Source organism: Colletes latitarsis, chromosome 14 (genome assembly GCF_051014445.1).
Source record: "Colletes latitarsis isolate SP2378_abdomen chromosome 14, iyColLati1, whole genome shotgun sequence".
Taxonomy (NCBI): domain Eukaryota; kingdom Metazoa; phylum Arthropoda; class Insecta; order Hymenoptera; family Colletidae; genus Colletes; species Colletes latitarsis.
This window is the reverse complement of record NC_135147.1, coordinates 21256044-21283252: the sequence shown is the minus strand read 5'-3', so window position 1 is coordinate 21283252 and position 27209 is coordinate 21256044. Positions and strand designations below refer to the sequence as shown.

At 37.1% G+C, this 27209-nt stretch overlaps 1 protein-coding gene across 2 annotated transcripts in view; it reads right to left on the bottom strand.

Moving 5' to 3' along the window:
- Nucleotides 1-27209, bottom strand: part of Nrx-1 (neurexin 1) — a 503500-nt gene that overhangs the window by 277754 nt on the left and 198537 nt on the right. For both annotated transcript variants that reach the window (XM_076781599.1, XM_076781600.1), the window contains one exon: nt 2755-2898. In XM_076781599.1, the coding sequence (XP_076637714.1) occupies nt 2755-2898 (144 nt within the window). The remainder of the gene's footprint in view (nt 1-2754; nt 2899-27209) is intronic.

The following is a 27209-nucleotide window of genomic DNA, read 5'->3' as shown; positions in this document are numbered from 1 at the left end:
TCCGTCGATTCGAATCCGCTCTGTCGAACGAAATTCCAGCGACAGAGACGGCGATACGTTATCGCGAGGGATTCCTTTGGGATTGACATCAATAAGAAACCACGGATAGCTAGTCTCTGGCGCTAATTATTGGTTTCGTAAAGCTAGGATATTAGCTGGCGCGGTATTCGCGACGCTGCTAGAGACACCTGGCTGTCGGTGAATCATTGATGTTGCGATTAAATCCCTATCCTCTGTACTACGGTCATAAAAGGCATCGATACTGATCACGATTCTCTATAGAAATATCAGAGCTGCTAACGATAGTGATTGTTCCGACCTTGCCATGGGATTTCATCATCCAACAAGTGGCTTTTCACATTTCGAAGGTGAACTTTATCCGAAAATTACATTTACCGGGCACGGAGTTCTTTAAATAGACATTTTAGATTGAAGATCGAGCATTACGTGGTTTATTTTGAATCACCAACAGGTCTCTAGTTACGGAAACGTTCAATCTTCGGAATAACGAGCTTCGAATTCAATGGCGATGCGACGTCCCCGTTATTATCATTCTTAATAGCTGACAGAACTTCTATTCGCGTCTCGTTATTCTCGTTATTCCGCGGAAGTTCCCCTTTAATTTTACGGTGGCAATGAATCAAATAAACATAAGGTCGCCATTAACGATTAGCTCCTGCGAGGGAACAAAGCCATAGTCCTTCAAGGATTTAACCACTCCGAGAGTTTCTACTCTTCTGGGGAGTTTGATTTCGAGGGAGTAAATCACAAGTTCCTACCTTTCGAAGGGACACGAGCAGACAATGGCCCCTCTTAAACAATACCCCTATATTAAACGGAATTCCTTGCGCAGTATCGATTACATAACCGAACAGAATGCTCAGGTGTTCCTTTTCTTTCCGTAATTATATCCTTTACTATTCAGCAAAGAAATATTTTTGGCTGTGTTAACATTTGCAGTTGACTTAATTCACAATAAATAATAAAATTTATTTTCGTGATTGATAGTACGCTTTGGAGAAAAATTATTTTGCTTACTCGTCGAAACATTACGAGAATATAAGATTACACTTATGTATTTTAAACATTTGTAAATCTCTTATTTTCGTATCAATTATAACAATTCGTCAAAATTATATCCTTTACTATTTAATAAATGAATATTTTTTGCTGCGGTAACATTTGCAGTCATACGACTTAATTCACAAAAAATATTAAAATTTATTCTCGTAATTGATACTACGCTTTAAAACAAAAATTATTTTGCTCTTTTATTCGTCGAAACATCACGAGAATATAAGATTACACTTATGTGTTTCAAACGTTAGCAAGCCTCCTATTTTCCTACCAATTATAACATCGCAGAAACAAATAATTTTATTAATAAAACTATCGTTGACATTGAAATCTCGAGCTCGTGACAGTTCGCGTAATCAGTAGGGAACGAATATAAAGAATGCAAGAAATTTGATAAATGTTTAATTTATCGTGGAACGAGACGTTAGTTGTAGCTGCTTTAAAATTAAACTTTGCCTTTTGAGGTATGATTCGACGAATCCCCGAGCAGACAGGCCATCTGCAGTTTTAAAGCAATTTACGAAATACCGGGGCACGCTCACTTTTTAACCCGTGCCTTTGGTCGCACAGAGGACCGAGTGGCTGTAAGAAGCAGCGACTGCATTGCGACCGACGCGAATATTTCGGCAGCCCTATGTATATTTAATTTATACGAAAGCCGCAGAAGGTTTCGGCGTGCAGCGAACAAAATTCATGGATGCAGCGCGCCGGCGGAAATTTAGACGACCACATTATAGTACAGGTTTTATTTTTCGCCCGCGAAAAATTTACTTTCACGACCCCTCGTTTCGATCGATACCCACGCAGTCTGCGTGCACGAATTTATTTTTAACCGAACAGATAAAATCGAACGTTCCACTTTACCCTTCGACCGTATTAACAGAATAGAAACCGAAATTCGATAAATTATTGGAACATTATCTCGCGAGGGGGTTGTCGAAATTTAATCCCCTCTATTTATATTTGTGCATATTTTATTACGATTTATTATTAATTCAGTTTCGTGTGACCTTAAATACAGTGGTATAATTTAGGAGATTTATCAGAATTGCGTTTATTATATTCGAGAACGAAGCGATTTGTAACTCCTGTTTTCCTTAACTTGGCAACTCGTAATTATCATACCAATTACAAAGTTTCTTATAAATCGCAGTAGTCTGCTTATTTTAACGTCTTTGGAACCGGGTAATTATGTGAAATACGATACGTGCATGCAGATAAAATTATACGGCACTGTTTTATAGTGCACTTAACTGTACTCGTACATATGTATGTCCTTTGACTCGAGGTACTATGAATATTATATACCATCAGATTTTATATTTTTCGTAGATTAGAAAATCATATTAGAGAATATAGTTAAATTCAAAGACTGACAATAGTATGCACTTTACAACTGCAGCGGTGCATCTGTGAAAAAAATTGTTATCGTAACACGTTTGCCTAACTTCGTTTCAAATACCAGTTATAGTCTAGTCACTAGATACACTCTGTGTAAAAAATATTATTAAAAATTGGCACTCGACCCAATTAACATCGTAATCTCAAGTTATGTAGCGAGATGGGAGCTGTTAATGGAAATGTTTTGCGTATGAAAATGCTTTTGGAATTCGACTTGATTCTAATGCGTACAAGTATATACGTATCGTTCGATTACGAACTTATTCGTAAACTTACCGGAGTAAAAGAGAAGTCCATTCGGCTGTCTCGTTTTGAATTGCAACATTACGGATTCCTGAGTGCTCAGGATTGGAGTACCCTTGCTCAAATCTATCGTGAGGTACTCCGTCCCTCTGAAAGATGCCTCGGAAGACGCTTTATCTGTAACAAACAAAATTTAAAATGTTTAGTAATTCCACTGGTTTATTGTACTAATAAGAACTAAAGATTGATTGCAGAATTCTTCTTCGATTAACCAGAACAATATTATTTTTATTCAGTTTAATATTCTTCTTTGCTAATAAGAAGTCTTCAAAATAAAAATATAGAAAATACCAATATCTGTAGTTGAGTTTCAATAGTTTAGAACTATAAAGATAATATTGATTGCAGAATTCTTCTTCGATTAACCAGAACAATATTATTTTTATTCAATTTAATATTTTGACAGTGTGAACGTGGTGTTCTTTGCTAATAAAAGGTCTTCAAAATAAAAATACAGAAAAGGCTAATATTTATAGTACAGTTTCAGTGGTTTAATTAGGAAGGTATATAATATAGTTTTAAAAAACAGTTAAATTATTTTCTTCGCTTTACAGCTCTTTTTTAGAGCGATTCTTGGAACCGCACGAGTGTGGTTACACACCAAAACTTGCACGACTGCAGTTAGGGGTTAACCACCGTGCAGCGGTGCACCATAATACTGTGAAGATAGATACACTGTGTTGCGAGTGTTCAGTAACAGATACAACGAATTTCCACTCTTTTGCAGTTTTTAAAACCGTCATTGTAACTCAATTATTGCTTGAATTTCATTTTATTTTCAGAAAAAGAAATACTCTTCAATTATTTACATACTCATAAATCAATTAGTACTCAAACTAAATGATAGATGGTTGAACTATTTGGCATTAAGAAACTTTAAAAATCAATTCCACAATATACATTTGCAAAATAGAATACGTCTAACGAATTCGGTAATATTACTATCAGAGCTGGGCAAATTTTATTCACGTACAACAAATGAAAATCTTGAAGAGAACAAGTTGCCTCCTGCAAAAGGCCACTACCATTTAGACAACGAACTAGTGATAATTTAACGAACTTCGCGTAGCAGAGAGATTCCTTTTCGAAGGTTCGTCACCCGCGTCCAAATAGGAACGTTCCCGCGACTCTGTCGAAAATTAATAAAGCCACGGCGAAGATGCGTCGGCTTTAACTTCGACTTAATTAAAAGCAACGAGCGGGACGCGCTCGCTTTTCCCATTTTTTTTTTCCTCCCCCCTCCTCTCTTTCTAATACACTCAAGGTTTTTAATTCAGTCTCGAGACGTCTGATCTCGCGTCCGCAGCGAGTGCACGCCGGGCGAGACCTCTCTCATTATTTTCCATCGTCCCATTGTTATCATGCGACCAAACAAAAGTGCACCGAGGCAAGGCCAGGCAAAAAGGCCATAAGACGAGCTTTAATGGCTTTGGAGTCGCGCCAAATCGCGCCACTCCGGGGGTTGAATGCACCGACTCGCCGATTGAAATGTTCATTACCACCGCAAATCATCCGCCAATCCGCGTGGGCGGGGGATGCGGCGTAACAGTCGCGACGATTCTCGGAGCCACTTTCGTGGCTGATAATTTTATTAAGAGAGATCCTTCGATCGCAACACTCGAGATCTAAACCACGTAGCTAGCATCACAAATTAAATGCGTGGTGTGGATTGATTACTTGTTAAAATGGCGGTATTAAATTGTACTCCACATAATTCGAATCAGTAAAAAATTACTTGACACTTCCGCGTTACAATTGTGGTAATTTCAAGAATTTTTTGAATTTTAAGGGATTAGAGGGCTCAGGTTATTTTTGAAGCTTCGTGTTTCAGTATTTAACGCTAGAAGCATCGACAATTATAGTTTATTAGCAGTAAATGATAGATACTTGAAAAAATGTTCAATGCAATTGAAATAAATGTCATTCGTTCTCCTATAGAAGATTGCAATCAATTTGCAAAAATTCTGTCGAATAAATTTGTAATAATTTTTATCACAAACTACAAATGGACTATCTACAATTAACTATAACAATTATAGTTTATTAGTACCAAGAAAATTAAGATAATAGATACTTGAAGAAATGTTCAATGCAATGGAAATAAATGTCATTCGTTCTCCTATAGAAGATTGCAATCAATTTGCAAAAATTCTGTCGAATAAATTTGTAATAATTTTTATTACAAACTACAAATGGACTATCTACAATTAACTATAACAATAATAGTTTATATACCAAAAAATTAAGATGATAGATACTTGAAGAAATGTTTAATGCAATGGAAATAAATGTGTCATTCATTCTCCTATAGAAGATCGCAATAAATTTGCAAAAATTCTGTCGAATAAATTTGTAATAATTTTTATTACAAACTACAAATGGACTATCTACAATTAACTATAACAATAATAGTTTATATACCAAAAAATTAAGATAATAGATACTTGAAGAAATGTTCAATGCAATGGAAATAAATGTCATTCGTTCTCCTATAGAAGATCGCAGTAAATCTGTAACAATTTTTATTAGAAATTACGAATGGATCATTTTTGCGTGTCAGCATGAATTATCGATTCCATTGAAAGTGAATTGTGAATCTCTCTGCAAGGGTGAATGCCAGAAAATAATTTGAAAACATCGAAACTATCTATTCGATCTAAACTATTACCATCGCATTAAATATTTTATTCCTCACAGTAAGACGTGTGTTTAATTAATTATTCCCGTACCATCTCCAACAACTTTGACCAGTTCTAGCGTTAAAAGGAGCATTATCACACCAAAATAATATCCATTAACGCGTCTGTTAACATTCGCGTAACTGTTCCGCGAGGAACGATCAGAAATCACGAGGAGCGTTTTAGAATACGGCTCTCTGTTTAAACTTTCCCACTTGACAGCGTAACGTTGCTCACTTTCGACCCTCCCCCCCATAGCTCGTCGTTTCAATCCCCGCGAAAGCCGTGCACGCGTATCAAAAGGATCACCAAGCTGTTCGCTATTGTAGCGTTCGTTGCTTCGCAAAAAACGACACTTTCACGGATGGAAAGCCCCGGCTATCCAGCAGAAGATCACTTCCACAATTCTCATCTCGTGTCTGAGAGGCGCGTAGACGCTTACCTACACGTCCGCGCTCGCTTTTTTCCCCAGTCGTTCAAAGCGAGGACGCACGCGTGGAGGTATCATTAGCCGCGTCCAAGGGTAAAATCCTCAGAATCCTCTTTCCGCTCTCCTAGCTTTATGCTCGTTCGTTTTTGCGCGTTTCGCGACGGGGCGAATGAATCGCCCTGGAAACGATGCAACGAACGACCGAAGAAAACGACAGCAATACTGTTAAACAAACGTAGTTTGCATCGACCGAGCACCGCGCCGAGCAAACGTTCTTTTGATCTTTACTAGATAATTTTATTCCTTTGTGGATCCATTCTTTACCCGTGGATCGTCTGTAAACGATATTCGCGCGCCTCTGTTCGCAGGGAATATCTTTGCCCTGGGAACAGGAGCTGTTCGCGACAAATAATTCTAAACTCATTCGTAGATTAAAAATATAATTGAGAATTCGATTTCGCTTCCCATAGAGGGATCGATATGTTCAATAACGGGGCAAATATTTACTCGAAATAAGCGCTTCGCCGATCGAATTTACGATTCGAGCCTGCATATTAATCTTGAGATTAAGAAAGTTGTCTGCATTTTTTCCGTACGTATTTTCAATTAACTCGATTACGGCCAGGGGAACTTCAGAATTGTAATTAGAACTTGGGGGATACGAAGTTCTCGAGCTCCCAGGCAAAAGCAAGAGCATCTTGGACAGAGAAATTAGAACCTGTACTTAGCGTACATCAGTTTCTGAAAGCAGAACAATTCGAACGAAGCTTACAGCAGATTTCATTGAACTCCTGCCACTCGTACTCTCTCCACTATTTTTAACATACAAACTTGCATCAGAATTTGAATTTCAATAATTTTATTATGAATTAAACATATATTATTGTATTATACAGGATGTTCGACCACCCCTGGGAAAAATTTTAATGGGAGATTCTAGAGGCCAAAATAAGACGATCATCAAGAATACCAATTTGTCGATGGAGGCTTCGTTAAAAAGTTATTAACAATTAAATTCAAGAATTTCAAATCGTTCTAGAAAAATTATTTTCGGTTGCGGGGGTCAATTACAATCATTTTCGGTCATTAGACATACCCCCGAAATCTTACTCAGTTTCGAGAAAAAAATTCGAGAAGGTGTGAAATTTTTCAACGAAAAAAAAAATTTGAAATCGTTTTGGAAAAATTATGTTTGGTTGCAGGGGTCAATTACAATCATTTTTGGTCATTAGACATACCCCCGAAATCTTACTCAGTTTCGAGAAAAAAATTCATTACCGAAAATTTCATGTCTGACCACAGCGTTGATATGTTTCACTGGAATTTCATGCGTATCTTTAAAACATCATAACTTCTGAACGGATTGGACGATTTCAATGTTTAAAAAAGCAAACTACGCGTATTTTGATGGAGAATATGTACAAATCGCAAAAATATTCGAAAAGTTGGTCCTTGACCCCGCAAAATAAGAAAAACCCCATAAAAATGGTCCAATTTTCAAACAGCCATAACTCCTACAATTGTGAATATATTTCAATGAAACTTTTTTCTGATGTAGAGCCCATAGGTACCTACAGAAAAGTATTAGACAACTTTTCTGTAGGGTGTCAAATAAAATTATTAAAAATGAAAAAGTAATTTTTAAGAAAAATCGACAGGGGGTAGGTGCCTAAATTTTTCGACGAAAAAAAAAATTTTTAATTAATTCTGAAAAAATTATTTTCGGTTGCGGGGGTCAATTACAATCATTTTTGGTGAGTAGACCTACCTCTGAAATCCTACCCATTTCCTAGAAAAAAATTCAGTACGGGTGAAACTTTAAACGTTAATAACTTTTTAATGAAGCCTCAATCAACAAATTGGTATTCTTGATTTTCGTCTTATTTTGGACTCTAGAATCCCCCATTAAAATTTTTCCCAGGTATGGCCGAACACCCTGTATAAGATTCGAGTTCGTCATAATTCAAACATTTGTGGAATACTTTGTTCGAATGATAGCATAGGTAACAAAAGAAGGGTCGCAACACGAGACCAGAAAGGAATAAAAATACTGATGAAACGGTTCTAGAGCAAAGGAGGGTAGGAATAATGGAGACAAGTAGATAGTGTTATGTTTACGTTGTTCTTTAAAGTTTCAAGTATATTTGCGCCTCGGTATGGTAAAATCAGGTTTAACAGGAACATACTGCGACAACGTTGTTATTTGAAATTTAAGACTCGTAGTAAATATACATTTTTCAGGGAATCGTGAAGCGTTACGTACTTATAAAGAATAACAAGGCGAGTTTGAAGAGATTTCCTTTCCTCATCCGGAGTGCCCTTCTCGGTACAAGAGAAATTTCCGAAACTTCGAAAATGTTCGTTAAAAATGAATCTACTTCCAAGTTATAATTCCGTTCGACGAACAAAATATGCAGCAACAGGGGGGAGGGGGCGAAACAAATTGTAAACGCGATCCGAAAGGCGAAACAGATTTTACTGGCAATAATTTCGAAACTCGCGGATGAAATGCAAATTCGTTCGCCGGAGGGGCAGAAATTTTTTATAGACAATCTGCATATAAGGTTTCAGTCGAACTTTTACTGTAGCGGATTTCTCTGTTTGTATTTCATTTGAAATTCGAAATTAAATCTTGCGTCGAGGAGATGATAAATAATAGGGGGGAGAACGAATCGTGGAGCGTTCTGATAATTCAGCGTTAGGGCGATAAAGGTTCCATTTTACTTTCGAGGCATAAGGGACGTGCATGGAGTCATGGTACGTTTCGATATCAGTTTAATGACGCCAAGTCGTTCGCAGAGACATTAAGTGAAACATTCACTTTTATGGATATTACTCAATTACAGTGTAATGACACTTAAAATAGGAAATTGTAACTTGTACTTAGAATTGGATTAGCTTCTAAAATCAGAACTGTTTGAATAGTCGTATCGAACCTTCTAACATTTCGATAGAGTTCTGTTCGGCTTTGAAAATAGTTTGAAATTTATGATTCAGTAAGCTATACGCTTCTCTTATCTGTAGATTTTCTCTAGATTTGTACTTGGAAGATACGCCAGCGTTTCTAAACATATTGCAAAATCAGTTCGAAACAAGTAGAAGACGTAGGGGTTGCTAGAAACAAAAATTACCAATAAATAAATGCGATATCGTTTGGATAATGTGTGTGATAAAATTCTGCACTGCTTTGAGTCGATTAATATTAAAATATACACAAAGGGTAGTAAAGCAAGGGTTTGTAACTTTTAGGGTGGATAGAACTCGCCAATTGGGGCAGAAAAATTGTAACAAACATGTAACAAAAATTTAATATATACGAAGTTGTAAACAGTTTTTTGTTTACATTAAAGTGCATGATTTACTCGCATCAGGAGATATTTGTGCTTCAGCGATTCGCGAAGAACTTTCAATTGGACTAATGGACAACATGTTGATACTATCGTGAATGTTCGTAAATATTAATATAAGTAGAATAAATGAATAAAGAACATATATATTAATCGAATCATCGATCCATCGTTCTAAAATATTAACATTAAACCTACTATGGCCGGTTAAACGACCATTTTTAAAATTTCGTGTCAAATTCTGGTTAGCTTCTGATGTAAATAGAAAATATATAGCAAAGTTGAAAGAAGAGAATTCAGTTTTACTTGAGGAGTTTGTTATTCTGAAATTAATAGGATATTAAAAATACTAAAACTTTAGGCGCATGCAGTCTCGAAGCTACTAGTGTTTTATCAATAACTGAGCCATCGTTGAAAGCGGCAAGGCTTCCCCTTCAAAATGGTTTTTGAATTTTGTCGATCGGACTCTTCGTTTTCGAGATATCGTAATTTATGTAGAATGTAATTTTTTTAATTCTACTATCTTTGTCTCCGTCTGACGCGTCGGACCTCTTTCTCTTTCTCGCACACGTGACTCGCGACCGAGTGACCCACTGACCGAGTGACGTAATGTTTACTATTTACTACGATCACGTGCGGTCAATGACCTCGCGACGTTCAATGAAAAGTAAACAAAAACTTTGAAGCCTCATATCTCCGGAACTAATTGAGCTATCGACTTGTACAAACGCTCATTTTAAAGGGCATTTCATCCTCTATTAGATTAATATATCATCTATTATTATTTATGCTGTCTTCTATGTTTATTTTGAAATTTACTTTGATCTAACGCACCCAAAGAAGTTTCACCAATTCCTATTGATCATACAACTGATGTGGGATATAACTGGATTATAAAAAGTTAAAAAATAATTCGAACGTGTCCGTGGCGGTATAATAACGTTGCAGGCGCAGGATTTGGAGGGAAGTAACGCACTCGAGCGAACAGGACGCAGAGTGACGGTGTCAGGAAGGTCGATGCGACTCAACGCGACGACCTCGGTCGAGGGGAAGCTTATTAAATACATGCGGTTGACGCTAACACGATTCCCCATTCATTGGGCAGCAGCCGAGACACGCCACAGGCCGGAGGAAAACTTTCCCAAGCACGCGATACCTTCGCTTCTGCTGGGAAGAGCAAGCAAGTGGCGCAACTAGGACGGAACCAGGGGATCGGCGGAGGGGTTGAAACGACGTTAAAGCTTGCCTGCTTCGACTAATTGTGAAACACGCCCTCGAACCATCCGCCACGGTTTGAATTATGAAGAAAGTTCGACACACTCGTTTCGCGTTCCCGGTCGAATTTCTTTCGACTCGATTGGATTTATGGGATATCGGTTCCTCGGTTTTGCTTGAAACGAGCATAAACGCGTTCGAGATAAACGTTTCGCGGTTCCGCGGCGTACAAAGGGGACCTTTCAACTCGTTCAAGATGAACACGGAGGAATTTTTTGTTTACATATGATTGGGAAAAGCACCTATTTCATTTTCTTTTTAAGTAAATGATTTAGTGATTAAGTAATTAAGAAATTATGGTGCTTTTATGCACAGAGTGCAATATTACTGTGCTTAATCCGAATCTGTTATTGGACTCAAATCTAGCTGGCTTGTGAGGCTTATCTAGCAGATCCCAACCCAGACGTGACACTATTAATCATGTGAGCGATCTGTCCGAATTAATTATCTGCTAATAAACTACCGATTAATCGCGGACTGTTTAAACGATTAATAGGGTCACGTCCGTGGCTACGTCTGTCAGATCTGCTTTGCTCATAATCGGAATAGCAAATCCACGTAGAGGCACGGTAATGTTACTATTCGTGATAGACTATTAGTCGACGACAGTTGAAATAAATTGTTTATATATAATCAAGCAGATATAATTTAATTTTTTCAATTTTCTAAATTTAGAAAAGTATTCAGGTCTACCGTACGAGCGATATTTGTTCCGTATTCAGCAGACATCAGAGTCGAAGTCGTCCTGACCCACATGAGGGTCAGCGTCTTAATAATGACACCCTGGAAGTACGTAATGATGATGAATATAATGACGGTCTTATACCGAGATATTTTAGACGCACTAACAAGGAATATCCGCGCAAGGTCCCCTCCTAATTTTGATGAATCGTTGCAGGCTTGTAAAGCGGGCAAAAATAAGGGACTCGTGTTCTCTCCAATTATGGTAACTCAAGTTTAAGGGGTAAAACCACCCTCTAAAGTTTCGCTACGTAATGCTGTCTCAAAAACTGTTAGAAGGAGAAGAAAGTTTTCAAAATAAATTTTTCGTACTCCTCAACAACAGATGTGTACACGCCAGTATGTCGAAGTTAATAAAAATGCAAATAAACAATTTTCAACATTTTTTAAGAAGACTGTTTATAAGAAAGTGTGTATCAAAATAGTTGTACACTGATTTTTCCTGTATTTAATACTAGTAAGTTCTTTGGAATATAGAATAAATTTAATGTGACTTCATAAATAAATATTGTGAGTGTTTATAATCGTAAATCTATTAATCTTTCCATATTCTTAAGTGGAATATTGTGTGCTTATATGAATTATCGAACGCTGTGTATATTTATTCGAGCTTTCAAAAAACTGTGTCAATAAATAAAACAAATAAATATTGTGAGTGTTTTCCTATTGTTATATGGAATATCGTGTATTTATATGAATTATCGAACATTGTATTTATTAGTTTGAGCTTTCGAAAAACTGCATGGTTCCTGAAAAACAGCATCGCGTTTCGAAGCGACGTCAACAGCACGGTACAAACATCGACGCCGGTTAGACGCCGGTTCGATTGTTAGGCAATTACGCCACTTGGGCGGATGTTCGCGAATTCCTCGAAAAGTTGCGACATTAATTAAACCAGCCGGGGCGCGAGGAGTACAGGCGTTACGCGTCCAGGATATTCAATTCGCACGAAAGCGGCTTAATTACTGCGGAACTGGGCACGGAAATTGCACGATACTTACGTTCGCCGCTGGAAATTAGTATCAAATCGAACGATCGAGTTAGGGAGACGCGAGATCACGCGGCAAATAACCCTCAATGGAGCAAAACCGATTGCAACGCACCAATTTACCGGATATCGTGTAATTATAACATCTGCGAAACACGCTACACGGAAAAGCAGACGTTTTATCGTAGAAAGTTAATCGACAATACGTTTCTTTCACCCAATTTTACGATATCACTCGTAAACGTCATAATTTTCACCTTTTGTTGCAGAGATAAATGACTCAGCGAACAGCAGTGTCTTGGATCTAATAATCGACTAAAATTCGTATTTTTATTTATAGAATTAACGAAATAGGAATTTTTTAAAGGGTTGTCTCTTTGGGTATTTCTTATATTTTTGAATATTAAGTGCATTCTGTAATTCTTCAATTAAAATTTCCCATAAATGCATAAACATCCAGTGTAATGACAAGTCAACATCGAACAGTCCACTGTTTAACAACTAAAGTGCAACTAAATTACACAAAGAGTTTTCCCAAGTTGTTCCAACGCTATTGCAATTATTTAGATTTTGAAACGTCGAATGTTTCTGTCTCTAACTTTATTTCAAAACTATAAACGAGTATTTTAGACTTCAAGAATTTATGAAAATTTTCAAAAATTAAAATTGAAATATAACCACCGTAGAAAACTCGATAGTTTTTCAATATTAACGTAACACGTCTCCCATAAAACGTCTGCTGAATTAGCTGCAACCGATTATTAATCATGCTAATAATCTCCGGAGTCCACGTCGCTTACGTTTTATAAGCGCGTCCGTGCGACGAAAATGCAGTCAAGTATTATGAAGCTTTATTAATTATGCTTTATTCGTCATCCTCTGATACTCCTTCCATCGCGAGGAAGATACTGGAAATAAATGGCTCGAGTAAATAAGCTCGAGTCGCTTTCGAATAACGTTGAGAGGTACTACGCAGAGTTATGGCTGCCGTGGAACGACGATATCGAAAAAAGAGTTGAAAATCTGTGGAAAGTGTCGTTGAAATACGTTCTGTAATAGTCGTTCGACACACCCAGCATCGAAACGGGAACGAAGGAGCGCGAGCTTAAGCTTCTAATTTATGCCGCCGGTTACTCGATAGTTCACGGTGCTTGTGTGTTCTTGCTTTATCGCGATCGAGAGTTACATCTTACCGGACAAATCCGTATGGACGACCTAAGGACGCGACGTCCTTTATGCAGAGAAGCGAACGATACACACCGTCGTTAATCCGTATTAATCGTTGACCATTCATTAGGAAGTCAGCGATGGGGGTGGTACTCCTCCGTAAGGGCTGCTCTCACGCCACGTAGTTCAGCACCTGGTGCACTCGCACGATCAATCCCAACCCACTCCCGTTTTACACTAAATCTCCCAACCCCTCCACGGAACCGTGAAAGACGATGGCCAAGCAAGCTGGAACCCTAACGAAAAGACACGTGCACGATTCGAAGAGATACTAATGAAAATACAGCATCTGGTGCCCCCTTTTTGAGCCACTTTCGCTTCAAAATATATTTCCAAACTTTTGACAGTGATAAATAATATTAAGAGACACTAAATGGACTAATATTCTCTTTTTAACGAGAAAGGTAACTTCGATAATTTCTTACACATTTTTCTTTTTAATTTTATGTGTGGGAAACACACCTGAATTCTATGTATTCCATTAGGATTTTAAATAATATATTAAACAAATTATTCACTAAATCTTGCAATCTTGTAGAAATCACAAACACAGAAATATTGAATTTCATATTAACGAGAAGAATAAGTTTGTACTACACATTTTTCTTTTTAATTTCACGTATGGGAAACACAGCTCAATTCTATGTATTCTATTAGGATTTTAAATAGTATATTAAACAGAATATTCGCTAAACTTTGCAACCTTGTAGAAATCACAAACACAGAAATATTGAATTTCATATTAACGACCATTGCAAGAGTAAGAGTTTGTACTAGTAAAAATTCGAAGCGTTTTAAAAATTTATCGCTGCTGCAGAAAACATTTTTTTTTTTTTGACAAACGGTGCATTTTATCTTTCCGTGAATGTTTGCAATATCTTACAGAGGTATCGATTCGCAGTGTACCATGTGACGTGGATCCACTCGAACGCATATGTGCCGCTGAATACACGTTCCCGTTTTAAGTGGATATTACAAATGGTTCGTGAGACACGAGTTTTCGAAGTGTGCCGTGTAAAATATATAGGATATTGAATGGCGACCGAAATTCTCCGGGAAACCGGTGACCCAGTTTTTCCTCGGTATTACGCACGTCGAGACTGGTAACAGTAAAAACGGAACGCTGACTCGGCGTCTGTCATTGACCACCATATAAGTGCCAAGCTTAGAGTGGTTCAACGAGGACGTGCGAGAGTTTCGATTGCAGCAAGAGAACGATACTATATTTCACGTCGTGCTTGACTTTTAACGACAGAGCTATTCCAAAAGATTCTTGCTGCTTGGAACGTTCGATATTCCTAGATGACATTTTCGAAAAAATAATATATTTATACCCGATATTCTACTTTATTATTTTACTCTTCTATCTTTGGAATAGCGATGACGATTTTGGAAAAGCTTCGTAAATGATACAAATTTTATTCGAAAGACTTAGTACCATTTGTGAAAATTACGGTGACCAAGTACTTAGAAAATTCAGTTTTGCTTGAAGAGAATCTGAATTTTAGGATTGTTATGGAGAGCTATGAAGAATTAAGACAACAGAAAATTTTGACAAAAATTCTTTGTCTTCTTTGTCTGTTAATCTAGCATTAGACTTTTATTTTTGTTACCTTGAATCCAACTGCATAAAATAAATGCAATTATAAAAGAAATATTGCTGTTCTGCATTTTTCAATAATTACTTTGATATTAATCTAGAAATGTTAAGAGCTCTTCTAGTGGAATGTTTACATTTCCTATATAAATATATAAACAATTCTGTGGCGGTTATCGAAATCGACCAGTGAATATTTATTCTTCGCGATGCAATGTAAAAATATGTATACTAGTTTTTGTAATCGTCGCCTCGCAATTTATTTTAAGAACAAAGTCTATTCGTTGAAAATGCTGAATAAGAACGAAGAAATGTAGCACAAGGATTCCATTGACTTTGCAATACCGGGACGAGATTTACCTGCACTTGACATCGAGTACAACATTTTGCAGGAAATCTGAAAAATCTCGCCGGTTAATAGCTTCACAATTAACTTTGAAACTTTTTTAATGAATATGGAAGAAAATTGCAGATCCACAAACGATTCGTCGAGCACTCGATGGATCTGGATATAATGAACGTTGTTCGCAAATGAAGCAAATGGAAGAAAGGGCTCGAACTTTCCAAAGGAGCTCATTTTAAAGGAACAAGGACGATGGAATTGTGCTATTTTCGTCGATAAAAAACAGAGGTATTCTTTAGCGGGACGTTAACGAGGGATTAAAACAACAAAATATCAAAATAAACCACGGCGCAGGAACGGGTAAACTAGTTTATACTTTATTGTTAAAATTAAAAACAGCTCTGTGTCTGTCTGAAATATATTTATGATACTATTTTCTTATATTACGTTTCAAGAATTGCATTTAATTTCCAAGTTTTTCGAGAAAAAATTATTTGTCAGAAAACAGGAACGCGAATTGATCCACTTCGATTTCAATGTGCTTTCGTAGAACGATAATTGAATCACTTTTGATGTATGTGAAATATTAGGTGTGGAGTAATTAATATTTGCAAATTATCAAAATATTCAGTTTATTGTTTACTCAAACATGCAGAACGATAATAGAGTCCCTTTTGATGTGTGTAAAGTGTATTAGGAGTAATTAATATTTGCAAATTATCAAAACATTTAGTTTATTGTTTACTCAAACATGCAGAACGATAATAGAGTCCCTTTTGATGTATGCAAAATATTAGGGTAATTAATACTTGCAAATTATCAAAATATTCAGTTTATTGTGTACTCAAACATGCCCTTATCGAAGCAAATAAAAAAGACCATCGAAACTGAATATTTTGATAATTTGCAAATATTAATTACTCTAATATTTCGCATACATCAAAAGGGACTCTATGATCGTTCTAAAAAAGCACATCGAAGTCGAATTCCTTTTCTCGTAAACATAGAAATCCAAGAGTCGACGGCGTTAAAGGGAAGAACTCGCCGCCGTTCTTGATCGAATTTAAATTCAACGCGTTCCGTCGGTTAAGCAAAAAACGACAAAAAAAAAAAACACTTTGCCCCCGCAGTCGAGGGTTAACATCGCTCAATTCACGGAAATCCCTCCAGGGGGGGTGGGAGTTTCAATGTAAAACCCGAGTGAAAACCTGGCTCGAGTCGAATAAAAAGGTTCGCGGACTAGGAACCGTGTAATGCTATCGCCGGAGACACCGAAAGACGTCGAAAGATTCGAGAAAAGCAAGCGTAATAAAGGGGAGTTAAGAAATCCCGCGGAGGATGTGACCGTAAGAGGGAAGGGGAAGAAAAAAAAAAGAACAAAGTTCCGGTTTTATTAGGAATAATAAAGGGTTCGCGGGGAGGTGAAAAAGTCACGGGGGTGGCTTTTAATAAATTCCGACGGCTCCGCGAGACGATAAAAGTGGCATTAACTGTGTCGTTCGATCTCATCTGCGACGTCCTCGTTCTCCTCGTCGTCGTCGTCCATGCGGGATTAGCCGAGTAATCTCTCGAAGAGCCTCGAGGACGGGTAGTAACGAGATCCCGGGAGAAACGAAGACCTTTTCTCATCTTGGAAGTCGTCCTACCCCGGCTCGCGTTCCTTTTCCACCGTCCTCCATTCTCCTCCCTACCGCTCGAGCACGTGCAAAAAAGTTTCCGCCCGAAATAAACTCCCTCCTTTTAAATACGAAGTTGCTCGGTTTTTTTCTTCTTCCGGGGCGAGAAAGGGAAGCCGGGAAAAGGCATTCCTTAATGGAACTCGGACACCGGACCGGGGGGAGGCGCTTCGAGCGGTTAAACGTTCAGCCTGTAAACTCCGAGGGAACAATCGCGACGTTCGATAAATATTTAGGACCGCTTTAAACTTTGATCATTTTCGACCAGGGGAGAACCTGGAACACCCCATTGTCCGAACTTATAACCGCTGGAGTCTCCAAGGGTTGGCCATCCAATCTCGCGAATTTCTTGGGGCTCGGTGACATTTTTTTTTTTTAAATAATTCCACTCTACGAATCGTATTAAGTATTGGTTGCAATTCTTTCTATGCTTCTCTGCTAATTTTGGTATTTAACACTTTCACATTTACGATTAGGATGCTGGAAAAATTAATTCTCAAGTTGTGACGTTGAGAGGAATAAATTTTAATGTTACGAAAATAAGAGGTGAAACTAATTTTAGGTGATGTAGATTACAATAGTCTAAAATCAAAATTTTTGCAGAATATTATACGGTTGTGATCTGGCAGCGAGCGTGTTAATGTGATTTTTCGTATGTATTACTTTGTAATCGTAGTTTAAAAATTATTGCAATATTTTAGCCGAAGCATTAATTTATAATGCGTTATTTGGACAAAAATCTTGACTTATTGGTAGGTAACCCTAGCAGGCTGTCTTATCAATGGTCAGTCGAGTGCTTGTGAGAAAGATGAAGGTTCCGCGTAGCCCTCTGTTGGCGATTATGGGAAGTGTCACCACGATTCTCAGAAATATGGAACTCGTAAAGCTCGACACGTATCACACACGATTGAACTGTTAAAATTGCTACAATATTTCTCCATTTTTTCTATTGCATCCACCTATTTATTTATGCACGTTTATATAATTATTCTAGACGTCTTAAAAAATTCTCAATGGATACCTTTCGGTATGTTTAATTTGAGAAATTATTTGGACTTTTATGGATAATGGGAAGCATACGCAAACCAGAATCTTTCTCAGTAGTAGATACGTCCAATAATCAAAGTACGGTAAACGTAATAAATATCAGAGCCATTCGTCGCCGCTTTATTTCGGTCGCAACACTTCCCGGGCTACTTTCCGCGAGCAATAAAATAAATTATGCCAGGCTTAAGCTGGCTGATCGTCGCGAACGAGAGTATATAGAGTCCTGTACACCTCGTTTAATAAATCTCAATGGCTCGCCAGGATAAAAGTGTACTAAAAACGTCGTTCAATTTATTCCCTCCTTCCTGTTGTGTCCTCCATACATTCGAAGGATTATCGAGTTAATCCTGGGTGTTCCTCGACGAAGGAAACGAAAGGAGCACGAAATTGTGAGTGGACTGACCATAAAATTGATACCCACTCTGTGTCCCTCTGTTAAAATCCGCCACTAACTTGTTAGTCGCTACTCCACGTTATTTCCAAATGAAGAAACGTTGGAAATGGGAATTTATTTCTTCGTTAAAATAATACAAAAATTTATTTTACTCCACGTTCTATACTTTAATACTATAAATATAATTCTTCGTAGTCGAAACGAGGATTTTTTTATTAAGGGTTTGTACACATTTCTGGAATATATCGATGTATTATAATTGCTTAACGTATCGAATTTGTATCTTTTTATTCGCCGTATGTATTTATAGCCTACTCGCTAGGAACGTGTCTCGACCCTAAAAGATCTGCATCCGCGGCTTGGTTTCATTGGGATCTCGTTACCCGATGGAACTTTTTTAGAACTCGTTAACCAAGTCAAAACTTCCGGTGAAATTTCTGAAAAATAAGATGCGGTACGCCGCTTCAAAGTTATGTCCCATGAAATATTACGTATTTCCGTCATTAAAAAGTTCGAATACCGTCCACAGAGAAAGATTTCGAATTCGTTAAATCCTCCGCGAATCAAATGCAAAATAAAACTTACGTACTTTACACGTATATAATACTTTCGAGCATCCAATTACAAATCACACATTTATTAGCAATAAATCTCTCCTCTATCTAAAACTAACGCATCGAAAGTAATAAGAAAAGGTAATCGTGTCTGTATTTTATATTTATTCATTAATAATATTTCAAACACGAACAAACGTTTCCACGATTGAATTCAAATTGCAGATATATGGAGATAAAATTTGTCGATTTATCCTTCGTCAGCTGTGTTCGACGATTCCACCGGATATAACCAACGCCCCCGATTTTCGTCACCGTTCTGCATTTACATTCCACGGGAACGAATAATTTTCGCTTACTTTTCCACCTCGATCGAGAGAAATGTACCCCTCGAAGGATCCCCAAGCTTTCGTTCGGCCCTTCGTGCATTATCAAGCAGCGGGACACTTCGTCAAACCCTAGGTACGGCTGTGATCGAGGTCAGAATATAACCACGAGCAGTATCGTTCACGATTTCGATATAAACGTTTACTAGCGATCGCTCTTATCTGCATTCACAGCTCCTCGTAAACAGCCTTTCGCTATCTGCCCCGGCAGCCACGAGGGTCCTTCTGCTTTTCCTGAAGAGCTATTCGCGGAGCCCCGTATCTATCCGGGCTACGTCGGAGGAACGGTCGCGTCTGCTTTTCCTCGTCCCGGGAAAAAACCTCGCGAGCGTCAGATACGCGCCAACGAATGATATTTCGGCCCGTGCTTAATGTTGCACGTCGTTCCGTGGAAACGAACCTTGAAAAAAGCGACAAGACGGCTGCTCGTTCGGCCGTTAAGAGGTCGCATTGCCCCCGGGAAAACTCCGTTCGACGATTTTTCCATCGAGGAAATTTCGCGGCGCGATAACGCGGATCGAGCGTGCCGGAAATATCCGCCAGGATGCACACCATTTGCAAATAATGCGATCTTAAACGACAGTCGAGAAAGTTTGGCGATAAAATTTCATTTAAGTTCTTAGTAATTAGTGATATGCAGCGTTATTAGCGCGTGAAAGGTCAGTCGAATATGTGGAATGCAAGTTTTGACTGGGAAATCGATGCTAGTAGAAATATCGAGAATTGGTCAGAAGTGGTAGACAAATATCCAAATTTAATTATCTCGAGAATGGAGCGTCGTACCAGAAATTTTATAGATGACAAATTTATAGAAAATTAGACACTGATTAACTTTTATTTGAAACATTTTCCCGTCAGGATATCGGAAATCCCTTAAAAATCGCTCAAAATATCTACATTTAAAATATCGATGTAAGTGAAAATATCGAGCATTGGTCAGACGCGGTAGACAAATATTCAAATTTAATTATCTCGAGAAGGGAGCGTCGTACCAGAAATTTTATAGATGACAAATTTATAGAAAATTAGACACTGATTAACTTTTATTTGGAACATTTTCCCGTCAGGATATCGGAAATGCCCGAAAGCTTGTCCAAAGTATTTATATTTAAATTATCTCGAGAACGGAGCGTCGAACCAGAAATTTCTTACATTTCAAATTTATAAAAAAGTAGATAATGCAATCTTAAACAACAGTCGAGAAGGTTTGGTAATAAAATTTAATTTCTAAGTTGTTTGATATTATTTTTCAAAATACCTGAAAAGAGCGAATAGTCAAGCTTTATCACTGTGAATAAATTAAAATTGTGTTTTCAAAAGATTAAAAGGGGTTATTCGAGTACGTACTTCCGCGAGCAATTAAGTGCAATCATGGTAATTACTTTCCAATGGTATTACATATTAGCATACCGTTAGATTAATGCATAAGTAACGAGGGTTATTTGTGATAATTTCTTATTCGACGTTACTCCTACCTCGATTTGACGTTTTAATCGGTATAAGATAATTACAGTCATTAAGTAAGTGACTGTAATTACATCGCGCCGTTGCCATTAGCCTCGGTACGTGCTTTCATATTCGCTAATAGAATGATTTTACTATCGGGCAAAAACATTTCGTTCGTCGGATTACTTGCGACTAAATTAGTCGACAATAAATTTAATATTGTGTATAAAATTTACGGATAATGATAGGCTAATCTGATTGTCGAGATTCATTTAGTTTCAGTAATGTACAATGCTTTTATAAACTGGCGAAAATTTGGAAAATATTTTACTTGGACTGAAATATGAGTTATAATTATAGGTTATTAATTTAATTATTGTAAAAAAAAATTGTAATATATCCTGAAAATTCTTATACGTTTCTAGCCACTGAAAAGTATCAAAGTATATATATTTTTAAAAATTTGAGAATCCTTCTACGTGCATTATTCAATATTACATTAAACATTCTCGATGCAATTGATCCAAATCGCTTTCTCTGGTTATTATATAATTCAATTGTGATTCAAAATTTTGCTACTTGACACCAATCACAGGTTTCCTAATTCGAACATGAGTTGTCCTTTCTACCCAGATAGTCTATAATAACAGTGATAAGAGACATAATGCGATCATTGTGGAATATACAGTAATTAAGATATATCTAAATTTCTTAAATATCACAGCAGCTCTTTTATTTTAAAGAATAAACCCATATTGTTTCGAGTTCTTTTACAGCTAAGCTGACCTAGGAACTCTCATTCCTAACTGCATTACGTAATTCCTAGTTCCTTTGCCTAATCAATATCCTACTGGTAGTTAAGGCTAAATCGTTGAAATGACTCGACTAATTAATATTAATGCCATCCTACGTTGCAAATTCGATCGATCATTTTCTTCGTGTTTAACTATGAATCGTTGAACGCCCTCTGTGAATACAGAATGCAACAGACTGGGGACCGAACGTGCATTCCTCGATCGACACAAATCGATACAATCTCGATCGCGCTGAGTGAATGCAATCGAATGCAAAAAGAATGCAATTCTGCCCTCATTCACACCTCGATTAATCGCGATGAACTAAGACTGTACTCAAAATGCATTCTATAAATTGAGGACACCTGCATTCCAAATAGACTCATTTTTTGTGACACTTCAAACGAGTCTCTGATTATTAATCGCGCCACTGGGAAGAAATACAAATTTAAGCGAGACGTTCGCTCAAATTTTGGGCCAAACGAAGCATCTTCTATATACAGGGTGTTCGGCCACCCCTGGGAAAAATTTTAATAGAGGATTCTAAAGGCCAAAATAAGACGAAAATCAAGAATATCAATTCTCGATTGAGGCTTCGTTAAAAAGTTATTAAAAAATTAAATTAAAAAATTTCATATCGTTCTAGGAAAATTATTTTCTGTTGCAGGGGTCAATTACAATTATTTTTGGTCATTAGACATACCCCCGAAATCCTACCCACTTTCGAGAAAAAAATTCGAGTAAGTGCTGAAAGTTTTGGGTGAAAAAAAAAACTTTCGAATCGTCTTGGAAAAATTATTTTTAGTTGCAGGGGTTAATTGCAAGTATTTTTGGTCAAGAGATATAACCCCAAAATCCTACTCAGTTTCGAGAAAAAAATTCCTTACCGAAAATATAATTTCTGGCCAGAAATGTCTGCCCGAATTTTCATGCGAATCTTTAAAACGTCATAACTTCTGAACGGATTGGACGATTTTAATGTTTAAAAAAGCGAACGACGCGTATTTAAGTGTAGAATATGTATAAATCGTAAAAATATTTGAAAAGTTGGTCCTTGACCCCGCAAAATAAGAAAAACCCCATAAAAATGGTCCAATTTTCAAACAGCCATAACTCCTACAATTGTGAATATATTTTAATGAAACTTTTTTCTGAAGTAGAGCTCATGGGTACCTACAAAAAAGTATTAGACAACTTTTCTGTAGGGCGTCAAACAAAATTACTACAAATGAAAAAGGAATTTTTAAGAAAAATCGACAGGGGGTAGGTGCTTAAATTTTTCGACGAAAAAAAAAATTTTTAATTAATTCTGAAAAAATTATTTTCGGTTGCGGGGGTCAATTACAAGCATTTTTGGTCAATAGACATACCCCCGAAATCCTACCCACTATCTAGAAAAAAGTTCGAAAAGGTGAGAAATTTATCGACGGAAAAAAAAAATTTCAAATTGTTCTAAAAAAATTATTTTTACTTGCGGGGGTTAATTATAACCATTTTTGGTGAATAGACATACCCTCGAAATCCTACGCACTTTCGAGAAAAAAATTCATTACCGAAAATATAATGTCTGACTATCCATTGATATGTTTCACTGAAATTTCATGCGAATGTTTAAAACGTCATAACTTCTGAACGGATTGGACGATTTTAATGTTTAAAAAAGCAAAGTACGCGTATTTTGGTGGAGAATATGTACAAATCGCAAAAATGTTCGAAAAGTTGGTCCTTGACCCCGCAAAATGAGAAAAACCCCATAAAAATGATCCAATTTTCAAACAGCCATAACTCCTACAATTATGAATATATTTCAAGGAAACTTTTTTCTGAAGTAGAGCTCATGGGTGCCTACAAAAAAGTATTAGACAACTTTTCTGTAGGGCGTCAAACAAAATTACTAAAAATGAAAAAGTAATTTTTAAGAAAAATGGACAGGGGGTAGGTGCCTAAATTTTTCGACGAAAAAAAAAATTTTTAATTAATTCTGAAAAAATTATTTTCGGTAGTGGGGGTCAAGTACAATCATTTTTGGTGAGTAGACCAACCCCCGAAATCCTACCCATTTCCTAGAAAAAAATTCAGTACGGGTGAAACTTTAAACGTTAATAACTGTTTAACCCTTCATCAACAAATTAGTATTCTTGATTTTCGTTTTATTTTGGTCTCTAGAATCCCCCAGTAAAATTTTTCCCAGGTGTGGCCGAACACCCTGTATTATATCGACCCAATATCGTTTCTATAGAAATTGTTACATTGTCTCTTAATCCTCGATGAAGGATACATGACTTACAGGACTAATTCGTGGAGTTCACTGTTTGTTTTCCGGAAAAACAGGGATCCCTTGTCCACGGTAAACACCGAAAATCCACCTTGGCGTCGCGTATGCCTCAAGGTCAGAATTCATGGCGTAAAATGAGCGGAAGCTTTCCCCGGGAACAAAGGAGGACCCTTTTCAGTTGGAGATTCCGAGTTGGTCAGAAAGTGTCCGAGCTCTGAAGCAACTGTGGCCGCAACGGAGCGTGGGCTAGTAAAACGGAGACCCACGACTACCCTGTTCCACCCTTAGTTTCCGGGCGAGGATGTCCTCACGTGTCGTGTCAACGTGACGCAATATACATGCTAATACGGTAGCTTTCGCTGCCCCCCCACGAGCCGCAGGACGTCAGGATGTATCCTTTGAAATGGTTTAGAAGCATCGGGGTGAATCGTACACCTTTGAAGTTCCTACAACCCTCTCTTTACTTTCGAAACTTCATTTACTGATACTTTGTCAACAGCTCTACGTAATCTGTTGTTTGCAACGGAGCATCTTTGTTCTCCGTGCTAACCTGCCTATTATGTCCCCCGATATTTAATTAAATATTCCTTCATCCCTTGACTTACAATTTAATTTCAAATAATTCTTCAAACGTATACTATTTAATTTTGTTTAAATTTGTTCGTACAAGGAATGAGCAGGAAAAAGAATAGATTTGTTTTAGGAATACCTCGTGAATGTAAAAATGTGGTGATTTTAATTTACAAGGCTTGATGACGAGACAGACATGTCATTGGCGAGGGGTTAAATCTACAAAATAGATTGCAATCTTTGTCTAAACACAAAAACAGAAGATGGATAAGAATGTTCAGTTACATACGAGCAGACGAAATTTAGTATTCACGTCCTACGTTTACATAAATTGTTTTAACAGCTATTTAAAGAGTTTGTTAGATAATAAGAATAATGGTTAAATGATTGCTCGCAATCTTGTTCCCCCAGCTAATAAATTTTTTTTTTTAATTTATGTACGGCCCTATCTATTCGTATCGGATTTTGGGGAACAAAATAATAGCAACCGTGACACTTTCTCCGCGTGAGTTATGCAAAAATTGCGTGCACGAAATAATTTAACGCGAACGTGCTTGTAATTAAACATAACTGCTCGCGATGTTGTTTACCCATACGATGCTTCTCGTGTTTTCGCAACCGTAATTATAGTATCATGCGTTGCCATTTTTTTGCATGCATAATGGAAAAATCCATACGCTGGTAGCAAAGCGTCTAAAAATAAACGCGGTTACGATAATTTGAAAAATAAAACAATCGACCGGAAATATGCAATCTTCTTTAAATACAGCTTACTTTTGTTGTTAACACTTTGACCATCATCCATATATGGGTGACAAAACAATTCATTCTCAAGCTAAAATGTTAAAGAAAATAAATTTGACAATAATTAATAAGACAAATTTTACTTTATGTAGTTTACAATTGTCAGTAACCAAAATTCTCCTAAAAAATTTTAAGATTTTAGTCTGGTGATCGACGTGTTGATAGATTTTAAATTTATTTCAGAAATATACTTCGTCACGTTTATAATTGTCAGTAATCAAAGTTTCAGTCTCGTAAAAAATTTAAAAATTTTAGTCTGGCGATCAACGTATTGATAGATTTCAAATTTATTTCAGAAATAAACTTCGACACGTTTCTTCGTTCAACTCGAGCGAAATTTCTTAGTGTTTTTCAGTTTTAATGAGTTTCTTTCCATCGATGAATGCTCCTCCCACCCATTACGAACCGATTACGGTTGTATAATTAATCAAGACGCGTCCCCTCGGAATTCATTTGCTGGCATCACGTGCTGCCCTTTAACTCATGCACCCTATTCCTTCTCCAATTCGATAGGGTCGACAGATAGAGCTGACCTGACAGAAGGCGTTGCGCCATCAGTCACCCATGCTGGTAGGTGAACCGCGAAGCGACGACAGAATGGTCGTCATGCTTCCTGAGGGTGGGTGCTGGGAGCTATTGTCGGTTACCGGTCTCGTTCCCCTTGGCTCGTTAGGGTGCATGTCTTTTCGTAGGAATTCCGCACACCAATAGGCGCTATGAACGATCGCGACGCGATAGATAAGTGGTTACTCTCGCGTACAGAAACACGAAACACGCGAAACACGCACTGGACCCCTTAGCAATTGAATTTATGATTTACCCCCTCGCGTTTGAAACAAACAACTAGAAAAGGGGGGAATCCATTAGAAACACGTTGCAACGATTTTTTTCTCTTTGAATTCCGTGAATCCTGAAAGCCAATATCCCTCGAATTGTCCACGAGATCGAAATTTTATTTTTAGACAATTGAAAAATATATATTTCGTGGTACTTATTTTTATAAACTCGTCAAAGTCCTTCTATTTGGATTTATACCCTTTCCCGTGGCCACCCTTGGGAAAAATTTTAATGGGAGATTCTAGAGGCCAAAGTAAGATGAAAATCAAGAATATCAATTTCTCGATTGAGGCTTCGTTAAAAAGTTATTAAAAAATTAAATTAAAAAATTTCATATCGTTATAAAAAAATTATGTTTGGTTGCAGGGGTCAATTACAATCATTTTTTATCCTTAAACATACCCTCGAAATCCTACGCACTTTTGAGAAAAAAATTCTTAACCGAAAATATAATGTCTGACCATACCATCGATATGTTTCACTGAATTTTCCTGCGAATCTTTAAAACGTCATAATTTCTGAACGGATTGGACGATTTTAATGTTTAAAAAAGCAAACGACGCGTATTTTAGTGTAGAATATGTAGAAATCGCAAAAATATTCGAAAAGTTGTTTCTTGAACCCGCAAAATGAGAAAAATCCCACAAAACTGGTCCAATTTTCAAACAGCCATAATTCCTACAATAGTGAATATATTTCAATGAAACTTTTTCCTGAAGGTGAGCCCATAGGTACCTACAAAAAAGTATTACACAACTTTTCTATAGGGTGTCAAATAAAATTACTAAAAATGAAAAACGAATTTTTAATAAAAATCGACAGGGGGTAGGTGCCTAAATTTTTCGAGGAAGAAAAAAAATTTCGAATCGTTCTAAAAAAATTATTTTCAGTTGCAGGAGTCAATTACAATCATTTTTGGTCATTACACATACTCCCGAAATCCTACGCATTTTCGAAAAAAAAAATTCAGTATGGGCTGAACTTTAGACATTAATAACTTTTTAACGACGCCTCCATCA